The sequence below is a fragment of the Pongo pygmaeus genome, chromosome 8, assembly GCF_028885625.2.
Source record: "Pongo pygmaeus isolate AG05252 chromosome 8, NHGRI_mPonPyg2-v2.0_pri, whole genome shotgun sequence".
Classification (NCBI taxonomy): Eukaryota; Metazoa; Chordata; class Mammalia; order Primates; family Hominidae; genus Pongo; species Pongo pygmaeus.
The window spans coordinates 109437283-109451872 of record NC_072381.2 but is presented as its reverse complement, the minus strand read 5'-3'; the positions used below and the strand labels follow the sequence as shown (position 1 = coordinate 109451872).

The 14590-nt window shown below is 36.7% G+C and overlaps 1 protein-coding gene across 5 annotated transcripts in view; it reads left to right on the top strand.

The window, feature by feature from the left end:
* The window catches only part of CFAP43 (cilia and flagella associated protein 43), a 103800-nt gene extending 91024 nt beyond the window's left edge, over positions 1-12776 (top strand). For all 5 annotated transcript variants that reach the window (XM_054435944.1, XM_054435943.1, XM_054435942.1 and 2 more), the window contains 6 exons: positions 327-439; positions 1729-1888; positions 8935-9099; positions 10525-10605; positions 11235-11388; positions 12405-12776. In XM_054435944.1, coding sequence (XP_054291919.1) covers positions 327-439; positions 1729-1888; positions 8935-9099; positions 10525-10605; positions 11235-11388; positions 12405-12571 — 840 coding nt within the window. In that variant the 3' untranslated portion in view covers positions 12572-12776. The remainder of the gene's footprint in view (positions 1-326; positions 440-1728; positions 1889-8934; positions 9100-10524; positions 10606-11234; positions 11389-12404) is intronic.
* The last annotated feature ends 1814 nt before the right edge of the window (positions 12777-14590 follow it).

Genomic DNA, 14590 nt, shown 5'->3' with positions numbered 1-14590 from the left:
ATGCATCAGGCTGGCATATTTTTGTTAAAGTACCTATGATTCTATAATTTCACTTAAAGTGATGAGAACAAATTTTAAAAATAAGATATAAAAGAATTTATAGTTGCTTGCATACTTGATTTTCACCAAGAAGCAAATTTGATACTTTTCAAATCGTTCAAATTGTTACATACCATGTACGTTTTAGACATTTAAATTTAAATGTTTATTACTTTCTTTGAAAGATAGACCTGTTAAGGTTTTTAAATTTAAAAAGTTAAAAGATGTATGTTGTCTGAAATTGAAGCTCCATACGTTCTGACATGTTTCTGGCTCGGTTTCTTTAGGTAAAGCAGAAAGCAGCTGACTTATTGGAAATGGCAACTTTCCTCCGGAAGAGAGTTGAGGAGGAAGAGAAGGTGCAACAGGAGATTGAGAGAGTGTTCCATGAACTTATCCTGTAATTTGAAGCTTTCTTTCATGTTCACCTATTCAAAGTCTAATTAGGGCTAAATCAGGTTGTGTTATCACTGGGGAGAATGCCTACTGACTGCTTTACAGCTATCTCCCTTCCAGCACTGTGCTTTAAAATTTCCATTTTAAAAAGCGTGCTTTGTTACATAGACCTTGATTCAGGATGGAACTTTCCCACGTTTTGTTGCTCTTGTTACAAATAAGCAAGTTTCAGAAAAATCTTAGTATTGTTTTAAGTCGGCCCCTTCCACATAAAAATACAAAGAATCTGTTTTTTCCAGTCAGTACTTTGGGGCTCAAGGCATGTAAGCTAACCATGTGGAAAATTAAGCAGATGTCTAAGAACTTTCCATGTAGACACCCAGCCAACTGATATATTTTTCTTTAGGGGAAATTGTTGTTGTTTACTAAGTGATTAAGATATTTAAGTCCTTGCTTCATTTTTTGGCTATATTTGTAGCCTCATCGATAAATACTTCTCTGATGTTCCCAAATTGATTGTTACACATCATTTTTAGATCTAGGCTACAGCGAAGATATGAATTACCCAGAAATAGATTTGTTAAGTAACTTACATACTAAATATTGTTAGTATGGTATCAGAAATCAATAAATTCAGAATTTTAATAGAGTTATTTATCTTATTTTATTTATTTATTTATTTCGAAATGGATTCTCACTCTGTCACACAAGCTGGAGTGCAGTAGCAGGATCTCGGCTCACTGCAATCTTCACCTCCGAGGTTCAAGAGATTCTCATGCCTCAGCCTCCCAAGTAGCTGGGATTACAGGTGCCTGTCACCACCCCTGGCTAATTTTTGTATTGTTAGTAGAGATGGGGTTTCACCATGTTGGCCAGGCTAGTCTCGAACTCCTGACCTCAGATGATCCACCCACCTCGGCATCCCAAAATGCTGGGATTACAGGCATGAGCCACTGCGCCTGGCCAGGTTTGTTAGGTAAAAGCGTCTCTATTTTCTTCATTTTTACTTTACTTTTATTACCATCAAAATTATACAATCTTTTCTTAATCCTAAAGTAAAAATCTATAAATGTATTTCTGTCCATACCATTCTTTGAGCAACCCAGGTGTAATTCTGCATCAATAGGAAGAGGTTTCAGAGAGACCTCTAGGAAAGCTCATCATCAGGAAAATATTCTCCACACTAATCTCCAGCATGTTTTCCTTAAGCTGATTCGATTTTTATATTCTCAGATTATAGGTGAAATTTGAAATATATTACAACTACTTGCTTTGAAGTCCTTTTCAATTTAGATTACAGGAAGAGAAAGTGAGATTCCAGTTGAATTTGACAATTCAAATTCTTCTTAAACAAGGACAAGTAGAACTGGAAAATTTCCAGCTAGTACTGGAGTATTCTGATGCAATTCTCATCAACAAGAGCATAATTGAAGATTTGAATTCTGTGATTCGGGTAATTATACTTTTTATTTTTATTTTAATTCAAGGTCTTGCTTTGTTACTCAGGCTAGAGTCTTGTGGCACAATCATGGCTCACTGCGGCCTTAACCCTTGGCTAGGCTCAATAGATCCTCCCACCTTCACCTCCTAAGTAGCTGGGAGTACAGGTTCACACCACCACACCCAGCTAATTGTTTTAAAATTAGTTTTTTGTAAAAACAGAGTCTTAATATGTTGCCCAGGCTGTTCTCAAACTCCTGAGCTCAAGTGGTCCTCCTGCTCTGGCCTCCCAAAGTGCTGGAATTAACAGGCGTGAGCCACTGCACCTGGCCAATTATACTTTTTTAAAGAAAAAACATATTGCCTGCTATACCAAATATTTTACATTATTCTCCGATTTTCATAAGTAATTTTAATTCAATTAAGTCAGTGGTTTCCTAACTGTGGCTGCATATTAGAATCATTTGAAGAACTTTATAAATGTGCCCAGACCCCACCCCCAGGATGAGTATTTTTTAAAAGCTCCCTCCATAATTCTAAGGATCAAGAAGGATCACAGAGCTAAATGTCCATTCTGGTATGCCATCGTTTTGTTAGGCCCAGCCTATTCAGGCAAAGATAATCTTAGATAAGTTTAGTTAGTTGATTTCAGACCTTACTTCTTTTCTAATATGAACATTTAATGTTATTTCTGTATAAGCTTTAGGTATAATTGAGTCCTAAAAAAAAAATTCCCTATAAGCTTTATCTGTATTCTACAAATTTTAATATTTTGTGTTTTAATTTTCTTTTACATACTTTCTAATTTCTGTTGTGACTTCCTATTTGATTCATGGGTTATTTAAAAGTGTGTTGTTTAATTTCTAAATATTTGGGGATTTTGTGCTATTTGCGAATTAGATGATAATGCTACTGTACATTTTATTTTTACAAATGCTATAAACACAAAACATATTGCTATTATTTTTGCTTTAGACAATTATCTTTTAGAATAATAAAAATGTGAAAAGAGGTATTTTCTATTTACCTTTATTTTCACTATTTCAAAAGATCTTTATTTCATTGTGTAGATCCAAATTTCCATCTTGTATCATTTACCTTCTGCTTAAAGAACTTCCTTTAACTTAATTGAAGTACAAGCCTGCTAGTAATGAATTCTCTCCATTTTTCTTTATCTGAAAAAGTTTTTAATCACCTTCATTGTTGAAAGATACTTTGCTAGATTCACTGGATTGCCAGGTTCATTCATTTGTTCTCTCTCTCTCTCTTTTCATTTTAAAGATGTTCATTTTCTTCTGAACATCTAGATAGTTTCTGACAAGGTTTCTGCTATATTTTTTATCTTTGTTCATCTGAATTTCATGTGTCTGGCTTTGAGATTTTTTATCTTTGTTTTTCAGCAGTTTGAACACAATGTGTCTAGGTGGGGATAGGGGGCGGTATGCACATGTGTGCGTGAGATTCTTGAGGTTCTCTGAGCTTCCTCAATCTGTGATTTGATATTTGTCATTATCTTTGGAAAATTCTCATTGATTATCTCTGAATATTTCTTCTGCCCTGTTCGCTCTCTCTTTTTCTACTGGGATTCCAATTACACACGTGTCAGATTGTCTGATACTGTTCCACGTCTCTTAGATATTCCATACTCATTGTTTTTCACTCTTTGTTCTCTTTATGTTTCAGTTTGGATAATTTCTATTGCCCTATATTCAAGTTCATTCATTCTTTCTTATTCTGTGTCTAGTCTGATAATGAGCCCATCAAAGGCAAAATTTCTGTTACCATATTATTGTAGATAGATAGATAGATAGATAGATAGATAGATAGATAGACAGATAGACTTACATTTAGTATTTCTGTTTAACTTATAGTTTCCATCCCTCTGCTGAAATTCCCCATTTGTTCATGCATATTGTCTATCCTTTCCAAAAATTTTTGTTTTAGAAAAGTTGTAAAGATAGTACAGAGAATTCTCATATACCCCTTATCCAGTTTCTTATATTTTTATTATTTTCCTTCAATATGGTACATTTGTCACAACTATTGAACTAATATTGACACATTATTATTAACTAAAGTACAAACTTTATTCACTTTTCCTTAGTTTTTACTTAAGGTCATTTTTCTGTTCCAGGATCGCATCAGGATGCATTTTATTTAGTTGTCATGTCTTTCTTTCTTTTTTTTTTTCTTTTTAGACTGAGCTTTGCTCTTGTTGCCCAGGCTGGTGTGCAATGGCACTATCTCAGGTCACTGCAACCTCCACCTTCTGGGTTCAAGCGATTCTACTGCCTCAGCCTCCCGAGTAGCTGGGATTACAGGCATGTGCCACCACACCTGGCTAATTTTCTATTTTTAGTAGAGGTGGAGTTTCTCCATGTTGGTCAGGCTGGTCTCGAACTCCCAACCTTAGGTGATCCGCCCACCTCGGCCTCCCAAAGTGTTGAGATTACAAGCGTGAGCCACCGTGCCACCGGCCAGTTGTCATTTCTTTCTAGATAGTGACAGTTTCTCAGTTTTGTCTTGTTTTTGATGACCTCGACAGTTTATTGTAGAGTAATAGTTATTTTGTAGAATGTGCCTCAACTGTGGTTTCTCTGATGTATTTATCACTATTTGCCTGGAGTATGGAGAAAGAGACCACAGAGGTAAAATGCCCTCTCAGCACATGATTTCAAGGATACATGCTATCAACATGTCATCACTGTTTATTGAATCTTGACCACCTGAATTGAGGTAGAGTTTTGTCAGGCTTCTTTACTATAAAGTTACTTTTTCTCCACTGTTCCATGCTATATACTCTTTATAAGGAAATTAGTCATAATTATTTTAAATTTCCCATCTGATAGTTCTAACACCTGTCATCTCTGTTCTAGGTGTGTTGATTGCTTTGTAACTTAGTTTTTTAGAGATATTTTTATTGTGGTATAATACACATAACATAAAATGTACTATTTTAACCATTTAAAGTGTGCAAGTCAGTGGCAATTAATACATCACAAAGTTGTGCAGCTAGTACTGCTATCTAGTTCCAGAACATTTTTGTTTTGTTTTGTTTTTTGTTTTTTGAGACAGGGTCTGGCTCTGTCATCTGGGCTGGAGTGCCTGAGCATGATCTCAGCTCACTGCAAACTCCGCCTCCCAGACTGAAGCCATTCTCCCACCTCAGTAGCTGGAATTACAGGCATGTGCCACCACAACTGGCTAATTTTTATATTTTTTTGGTAGAGATGCGGTTTCACCATGTTGCCCAGGCTGGTCTCAAACTCCTGGGCTCAAGCGATCCTCCTGCCTTAGCCTCCCAAAGTGCTGGAATTACAGGAGTGAGGCACCCCCCCCTGGCCTCAGAACATTTTTTATCATCCTAAAAGGAAACCCCACACCCATTAAGCAATTATTCCCCATTCATCTCTTCCCTTAGCCCCTGGACACCACTAATCTGCATTGTCTCTATGGATTTGCCTATTCTTAGTATTTTGTATGAATGGAATCATACAATATGTGGCCTTTGTTTTCTGGCTTCTTTCACTTAGCATGTTGTTAAGATTTAACCATGTTGTAGCATGTATCAGTCTTCATTCTTCTTTTGTGACCAAATCATATTTCATTTTATGGATACACATTTTGTTTATCCATTCATCAGCTGGTGAATATTTGGGCTATTTCCACCTTTTGGCTATTGTGGTGCCTATAACTGTTCATGCACAAGTTTTTGAAAACCTGTTTTCAGTTCTCTGGGGATATATACCTAGAAGTGGAATTGCTGGATCGTATGGTCCTTGTATGTTTAACTGATTGAAGCACTGCAAACTGTTTTCCATAGTAGCTGCACCATTTCATATTCCCACCAGCAAAGTATATGGGTTTCACTTTACGTCCCTATCAAAACTTGTTATTTTCTGTCTTTTTTGTTGTTTGCTTGCTTGCTTTTTAATTACAGCCATCTTAGTGGGTTTATTCTTGATGTAAATTTCTCTAATGACTAATGACATTGAGCATCTTTTCATATGCTTGTTGACCATTTGTGTATCTTTGGACAAATGACTACTGAAGTCTTTTTCCCATTTTCAAATTGGGTTTTGTTGTTGAGTTATAAGAGTTTTTTTATATGTTCTGGATATTAAACCCTTATATAATTTGCCAATATTTTATCCCCTTCTATGGATTGTCTCATGTTTTTGGTGTTAAATCTAAGAATCAGGCCGTGTGCGGTGGCTCATGCCTGTACTCCCAGCACTTTGGGAGGCTGAGGTGGGATCACTAGGTCAGGAGTTTAAGACCAGCCTGACCAAGATGTGAAACCCCGTCTCTACTAAAAATACAAAAATTAGCCGGGCATGGTGGCAGGCACCTGTAATCCCAGCTACTCAGGAGGCTGAGGCAGGAGAATCACTTGAACCCGGGAGGCGGAGGTTGCAGTGAGGCAAGATGGCGCCACTGCACTCCAGCCTGGGTGACAGAGTAAGACTCTGTCTCAAAAAATAAAATAAAATAAAATAAGTAAATATCTAAGAATCAAATCTGAATTCATGAAGATTTATCCCTGTTTTCTTTTTTCTTTTCTTTTCTTTCCTTTTTTTTTTTTTTTTTTGGAAATGGAGAAATGGAGTCTCGCTCTGTCTCCCAGGCTGGAATGCAGTGGTATGATCTTGGCTCACTGCAACTTCCACGTCCCAGGTTCAAGCGATTCTCCTGCCTCAGCCTCCTGAGTAGCTAGGATTTACAGGCGCCCACCACCATGCCCAGCTAATTTTTGTATTTTTAGTAGAGACAGGGTTTCACCTCGTTGGCCAGGCTGGTCTCAAACTCCTGACCTCAGGTGATCTGCCTGCCTCAGCCTCCCAAAGTGCTGGGATTACAGACGTGAGCCACTGTGCCTGGCCTCCGTCCCTGTTTTCTTCTTTGAAGTAGGGAAATGTTAGCCATCCAACTTTTTGTTTTCAGTGTTGTTTTGGCTATTCATGATCCTTTGCAGCTTCATATGAATTTGAGGATCAGGTTTTTCCATTTGAAAAAAAAAAAGCCATTGAAATTTTGGCAGTGATTGTATTAAATCTATAGATTCCTTTGAGGAGTGCTGTCTTAAGTCTTTTGATCCAAGAACGTGGGATGACTTTCCATTTATTTAATCTTTATACTCTTTCAGCAATATTTTGTAGGTTTCTTTGTACACACACTTTTTAGATAAACTTTATTTCTAGGTTTTTTCTTTCTGATATTATTGTAAATGGAATTGATTTATTAATTCTTTTCCAGATTTTTCAGTGGTGATGTATAAAAATATAACTGATTTTTGCATGTTGATGTTATACTCTGCAACTTTGCCAAATTTATGTATTATCTCTAGTAGGGTTTTTGTGGATTCTATATGACTTTCTCTCTATATATAGACTCATTAATCTGTGAATAGAAATTGTTTTACATCTTTTCAGTTTGGGTGCCTTTTCTTTCTTCTTGCCTAATTGCCATGACTAGAATTTTTATTACAGTGTTGAATCAAAGTGACAAAAAGTGGGACATCCTTGTCTTGTTCCCGATCTTAGTTGGAAAGCTTTCAGTCTTTTATCATTGAGTATGAAGTTATGATGGGTTTTCTGTAAATTCCCAGTATGATGTTGAGGAAGTTCCCTTTTATTCCAAGTCTGTTGCATATTTTTTTTATCATTAAAGTGTGCTGGATTTTGTCAATTTTTTTTCTACATCAATTGACATGATCATGTGAGTTTTTAAATTTGTTCTGTTAATGAGGTATATTATATTGTTTGATTATGCGGACTACTCTTGCAATCCTAGGATAAATGACACTTGGTCATAGTTATAATCCGTTCATTGTGGTGCTGGAATCAGTTTTCTAGTATTTTATTGAACGTTTTTGTTTTTGTGTATGTATTCATAAGGGATATTAGTCTGTAATTTTCTTGTGATGTCTTTCTCTGGCTTTGGTATCAAGGTACTGCTGGCCTCATATAATATATTAGAAAGTGTTCCCTCCTCTCCTATTTTTTGGAAGCATTTGAGTAGTATTGGTGTAATTTTTCTTTAAATGTTTGATAGAATTCATCAGTGAAGCCTTCTTGTCCTGGTCTTTTCCTTTTTGGGAGGTTTTTGATAACTGATTCAATTATTTACTTGTTTTAGGTCTATTAAAATTTTCTATTACTTATCGAATTGGTTTTTATAGTTTGTGTGTTTCTAGGAATTTTCTATTTCATCTATGTTGTCTAATTTGTTGGTGTAGAATTTTCATAGTATTCTCTTATAATCCTTTTAATTTCTGTAATATTGGTAGTAATATTCTTGATTTCATTTCTTATTTTAGCAATTTGAGCCTTTTCTTTTCTTAGTCAGTCTAGCTAAAGGTTTGTCAATTTTGTTGATTTTTTAAAAGAACCAACTTTGGTTTCATCATTGACTATTGTTTTTCTATTTTCTTTCTTTCTTTTTTTGAGACAGGGTCTTGCTCTGTCACCCAGGCTGGAGTGCAGTGGCATGAACATGGCTCACTGCAGCCTTGACCTCCTGGGCTCAAGTGATCCTCCTGCCTCAGCCTCCTGAGTAGCTGGGACCACAGGCGTGCACCACTATTCCAGGCTAATTTTTTGATTTTCCATATAGTTGAGGTCTTGCTCGGTTGCCTAGGCTGGTCTCAAACTCCTGAGCTCAAGCATTCCTCCTGCCTCAACCTCCCAAGGTGGTGGGATTACAGGCATGAGACACCACACCCAGCATCAGGTGGGAGGACAATGAGTAGGGATACAAATGCATACAGGTTGGTAGATTGGGTGACGGCAAAAAAAAGTTCCTGCCTAATCGTTGACATATAAAGTAAATTGGCTCTGCTATTTAAATGTATCTTATAATCCCTTCTGTTTAGTGACTATCATGCTTTATAGTGATCAGATTTTGCCCAAGAAGCCATTTTTAATGTCTGTTTCTTAAAAAGAAGATAGAATTATCTCTGTGATCCAAGTGTTTTCTAAAAGTAGCATTCAGCCTCAAATATTCTATGTTCTATATGCAGAATCATATTATATGGATATCTAATGTACTTTTTTAAAGACTCAAGGACAAAAGAAAGTTGCTAGCATGATGGAAAGTAAAGATGTACACAAAAGAATACTTCAGATTGAGTGGGAACATAAGAAAATGGAGATGGAAAGGGAAGATCTAAATCAGAAGGCTTGGGATATTCAGATGCTATTTTTTTCAAGAGATCGTCAAAAGGTAAATTCTCCCTACCCCCCTACATAGTTTTAATTTTATTCATTAATGTATTCATTCATTTAACCAGTATTTAATAAGAAGCCTCTGTGATATCAAGCATATTCTAAGCCAGGAGTGTTTCAAAATATATCTGTGAGTTATTTTTCTTCCAATAGTTTACATTTGCAGCCTCCAGTTCTTCCTGACCCATTTAGTAGAATCATTCTACTCAGAGCTCACTAAGGATTTCCTGTCAAACCCAGTGGTCCTTCAATTCTCTGTAGCATTTAACCATCTTAATTTCCCATTCCTTTGGCTTTCATCACCCCAAATTAATTTTTCTTCCAACATGTCATACCACTCTGCCTCTTTTACTGGATTCTCTTTTGCCTCTAACACTTCAATATAGCCGTTCTTCAAGATTTTGCCGTTAGCTATGTTTGTGTTTCTTTCCATACCTCTCCCTGGGTGATGTCCCTTGTTTTTCTAACTTCAACGATCACTTCTACAAACTAATCCAAGTTCTGTGGATTCCAAGCCACACCCCATTTCTATAGTTTTCACCTCCCAGCAGCTCTTCTTAGTTTGCCTTTTTTGTACATCCCAAATCTACTTTTCAAGGTCTAGTTTAAATACCACCTTTTCCTTCATAAAACCTTTCTTGATTTCCCAAGCCTGGAGAAATTCCATCTCATTACAAACCACCTTTGAATTAGCATGACACTCTACATGGCTTCTGGCAACCAATCATATCTATGTGATCATTTTCCCATGAAGACTAGGACATGTTATCTATCTTTGTATCTCCCTCAGTGTCTTTAACTAGGACTTTGTTAATGTGGGACTCAAGTGGAACACTTAAATGTTTGGTGAGTTGAATAAATGAATGAATGAATGAGAAAATAAAGTAGGCATTTGTAATAATTGGTGCTTTGATGTAATAATTAGTGTACATGAATGTATTGATGGCTAAATACAGGGAAATATTATGGCACAAAAGCCAAATCAATCTTTTTTTTTTTTTTTTTGAGATGGGGTTTTGCTCTTTTTGCCCAGGTGGAGTGCAATGGTGTGATATCCGCTCACTGCAACTTCCACCTCCTGGGTTCAAGCAATTCTCCTGCCTCACCCTCCCGAGCAGCTGGGATTACAGGCATGTGCCACCATGCCCGACTAATTTTTTGTATTTTTTAGTAGAGACAAGGTTTTACCATGTTAGTCAGGCTGGTCTTGAACTCCTGACCTCAGGTGATCCACCTGCCTCAGCCTCCCAAAGTGCTGGGATTACAAGCATACGCCACCACGCCTGGCCAAGCCAAATCAATCTTAACTTACATAGATATTTGTTATGAAAAACAGTAACTTTCAAAGCTAAAACAACCTTTATAAAGTTATCTATTGAGAGAGAGAAAAATATCCTTACATGTTTTTTTTTAAATCTCAAAGTACCTAAATGAACCAAACTATGAGGCTCTGATTAGTATTCAGATTGGAATAATGGAACAAACCATTGCTGTTTTAGATAAGGTAAGTCTCAAAGACATTGGTTATTATATCCTAACAGTTGTAAATCATTTCAGCAAAGTAATAGTGTTTCAAATCATGAATTTACCTAGACCCTAATAAAATCTTGGTTATTTACTAGTATTCATGAGGTAATTAAAAGTCCCTAAGTAGTGTCTTTGCAACCGTAACCAATGAAATAAAATTAAGCACTTCCTTTAATACTAGAATTAACCTCTGGGGACATATCTGAGTGTAAGTGGATTTTCTATTTTACATTAGGTTAGGATTTATGTAATAGGAGTGTTGGTAGTCTTTCCTTGGCATTGGAAAGGTTTTATTTAATCATCACTGAATAAAAATGGTCAGTTTTTATTATGTAGCATATATTAGAAACAAAGCAATCTCAAGCTTTTAAAATATTCTCTCAGTTTAAGAATATACAAAATGTTTTTTCTAATTTGTTATTAACATACCATTCTACCTTTCAACAACTAACTCGAGTGTCTGCTATGCCAGGCACTACAGATATGGTGGTAAGATGTTATCTTAATGATGATAATGTATTTAAAATATAAGACTAATGTCTTTATAGGATAAATTACATTTTTCAAAATTAATTTTGTGGGGTGTCATGGGAACAAAAATTTCAGACCCACAAAAAGAATGTAGAAAACTGCAAGAAACTACTCAAAAAACTTGGAAAGTTCAGCAATCAAAAAGATATAGCAAATTATACCCTAAGCTGCAATCTACGAGAGGAGTTGGTAGCTGTCTCAGAGAGAAAAGACATCTGTAATGCAATGGGTAAGCATGCTTTTTTTTCTTTAACCAACTGTAGGTTTCTTTAAAAGTAATCAGTAATCCTAAAATGTATACAATAGTTAAAAAGCTATCAGCATTTCTTTAAAAATACATTGTTTAAAATAATTTCAACTTTTATTTTAGATTCAGGGAGTACATGTACAAGTTTGTTACTTGGGTATATTGTGTGATGCGGAGGTTTGGGGTATGGAATGATTCCATCACACAGGTACTGAGCATAGTACCCAATAATTTTTCAGCCCTTCCTCCCTCCCTGCCTCCTTCCTCTAGTAGTCCCCAGTGTTTCTTTTCTTTTTTTTTTTTTTTGGAGACAGGGTGTCCCTCTGTTGCCCAAGCTGGAGTGCAGTGGCATGATCTTGGCTCAATGCAACCTCCACCTCCTGGGCTCAAGTGATCCTCCCACCTCGGCCCCCTCAAGTGCCTGGGACCACAGGCGGGAACCACCATGCCCAGCTAATTTTTGTATTTTTTGTAGAGAGTGGGTTTTGCCATGTTGGCCAGGCTGGCCTCGAACTCCTGAGCTCAAGTGATCCACCCACCTCAGCTAACCAAAGTGCTGGGATTACAGGTGTGAGCCACCACACCTGGCCTCCAAGTGTTTCCTGTTACCATCTTTATGTCCATGAGTACCCACTGTTTAGCTCCCATTTATAAGTGAGAACATGTGGTATTTGGTTTTCTGTTCCTGTGTTAATTTGCTTAGGATAATGGCCTCCAGCTACATCCATGTTGCTGCAAAGGACATTATTTCATTCTTTTTTTTATGGCTGTGTAATGTCCCATGGTGTATATGTACCACATTTTCTTTATCCAGTCCACTGCTGATGGGGCACCTAGGGTGACTCCATGTCTGCTTTTGTGATAGTGCTGCCATAAACATACAAGTGCATATGCCTTTTTGCTACCAGCATTTCTTCCACATGTATGATTCTCAGTGCTGCTTCTGCATTTGAAAGTATTGATAAATAATCGAATTCCTTTCTTCATTTTTGGGATAGGGTCTAAACTGACTTGTGAAAAGATTGTCAAAGAACGGTATGAAAACATGATGCAACAGCAGAAGTTAACAAATATTTCAAAACAACAAGCTGAACAGATTTCAGTACTGCAGACTGAAGTTGAAAGATTAAGAATGAAAACATTTCCTGCTCTTGTTCAAATGTAAAAACGCTGGCAGGAAAACACAAGGCGAAATCAATCATTTAAAAAATCATTTCATTTGAGTAAAATGATTTCCTTTTCTTTCTTACTGGGAAATTGAAGTAGCATGTCCTCTGAGTTGCATGTTTTAGATAAAAAATTGTTTAATTTTAGCCTTAATTGTATACACATTTTTGTCCTGCATGAATAAATGTGTAAAGTATCATGAATTGCTGTTTTTATTCAAGAATAAACAAGACTTGAAGTCAGAAAGTATTTAAGATTTTACTCATTTAATCTGAGTTGGATCAAAGATATTTTCATGGTTATGGTATAGAAAGTCTTAAAAAGAAATTCTTTGCCAAACTAGCATTTCTAATTTTATAAAACTGTCAGAAAAGTTATGAGATTATGGATAATTTTTATCTTTATGCTCTTCTGTTTCTCATTTTCTTCAGTAAAGCATTTCTTTCATAATCATAAAAAAATTACGAGAGTATTTAGATTATTCTCTGCTTCACCAACGAGAACAAGATAAATTGTTAGCTTTTTCCAAGCGTTGTATCATTTGTAAATTACAACATATTTTGGCCGGACGCGGTGGCTCACGCCTGTAATCCCAGCACTTTGGGAGGCCGAGGCATGTGGATCACGAGGTCAGGAGATCGAGACCATCTTGGCTAACATGGTGAAACCCCGTCTCTACTAAAAATAAAAAATAAAAATAAAAATAAATTAGCCGGGTGTGGTGGCAGGCGCCTGTAGTCCCAGCTACTGGGGAGGCTGAGGCAGGAGAATGGCATGAACCCGGGAGGTGGTTGCAGTGAGCCGAGACTGCGCCACCGTACTCCAGCCTGGGCAACAGAGCGAGACTCCATCTCAAAAAAAAATTACAACGTATTTTAGAGACATAATCTACATTTCTTTTATGTTGTAATAGAAAATTCAATTTTGTGCTCTACCCAATAGGGTTTAACAAACAGAAAAATACTTTCTTATTTCCATGAAGTAGTTTATCACTTTTAGATGGTGATAATTATATAATGAGATGAATAATTGGCCAGAAAACTTCTTTGCCCTACCATAACCTGTGGACTGCTGTCCACAGGGATCATGGACCACAATCTCCAAGTGATATCACTGTCTCACTGTTCTGCAATTTATGAACTCAATGTTAAGTTTAATCCTCAGTACCATATCCAATATACACTGATATAGATAAAGCAAGAGAGCTATTATAAAATCTTCTGTTTAGAAAAAAAAAAATCTTTAGAAGATGTAATTGATCACCCACATAGTGATCTGTGCTGGATGGGGATGGTAAGGGAAATGATAGGACCAACATTTTGATGATTCCCCTCCTTTGTACTAGACGGACTCATGAAGTAGTCAGTTTGGCTTATTCAGTAGGGAAGTGCCCATGGGTACCATTTCCTACATCTGGGGTCCTTCAAAATTATCCCTGAGATGAGAGTTGTGGGGATAGACCCTAGGGTAGGGGTGCAAATACTTTATACTTAAGATGGTATTGCCAGTTCTCTGTCCTGTTGGTTTGAGTCAACCATAGATGTACTAGACTTGATTTTTTTTACAATCTTTTCTGGTGACACAAACTCCATTTTCACCTAAGTTAGCTGTCTGGAGACTCCATTTGCTAGTAGTCAGTGCCACAAATTTCACTAGATAATGCTCTGTGGATTCCCAGGTCTTAACAAAGCAGCCGGCATCATTTCTATTTCTTAGTCATCAACCTTTGTTGACTCTGGCAATGCTCCTTGCTTGACTGCCTTACTTTGAGGCATGGATGGAGTGGGGCTTAGTGGGCACCTCTTGCCATCAAACCATATTCCAGAAGCCCTTTCAACGGGAGATACCTTCTGGTTTTGGGGCTTTGGAAGGACACGTGGGTCATGCACACTAACTCCTCTCTTAATACTGTTCATTGACTCCTCAGCTTCTGCTGAACACCAAATATATTCATATTTTATAGTCCTTTAATATATTATTTATATTATCAACTAGTGATATAATTAACTGGATCAGA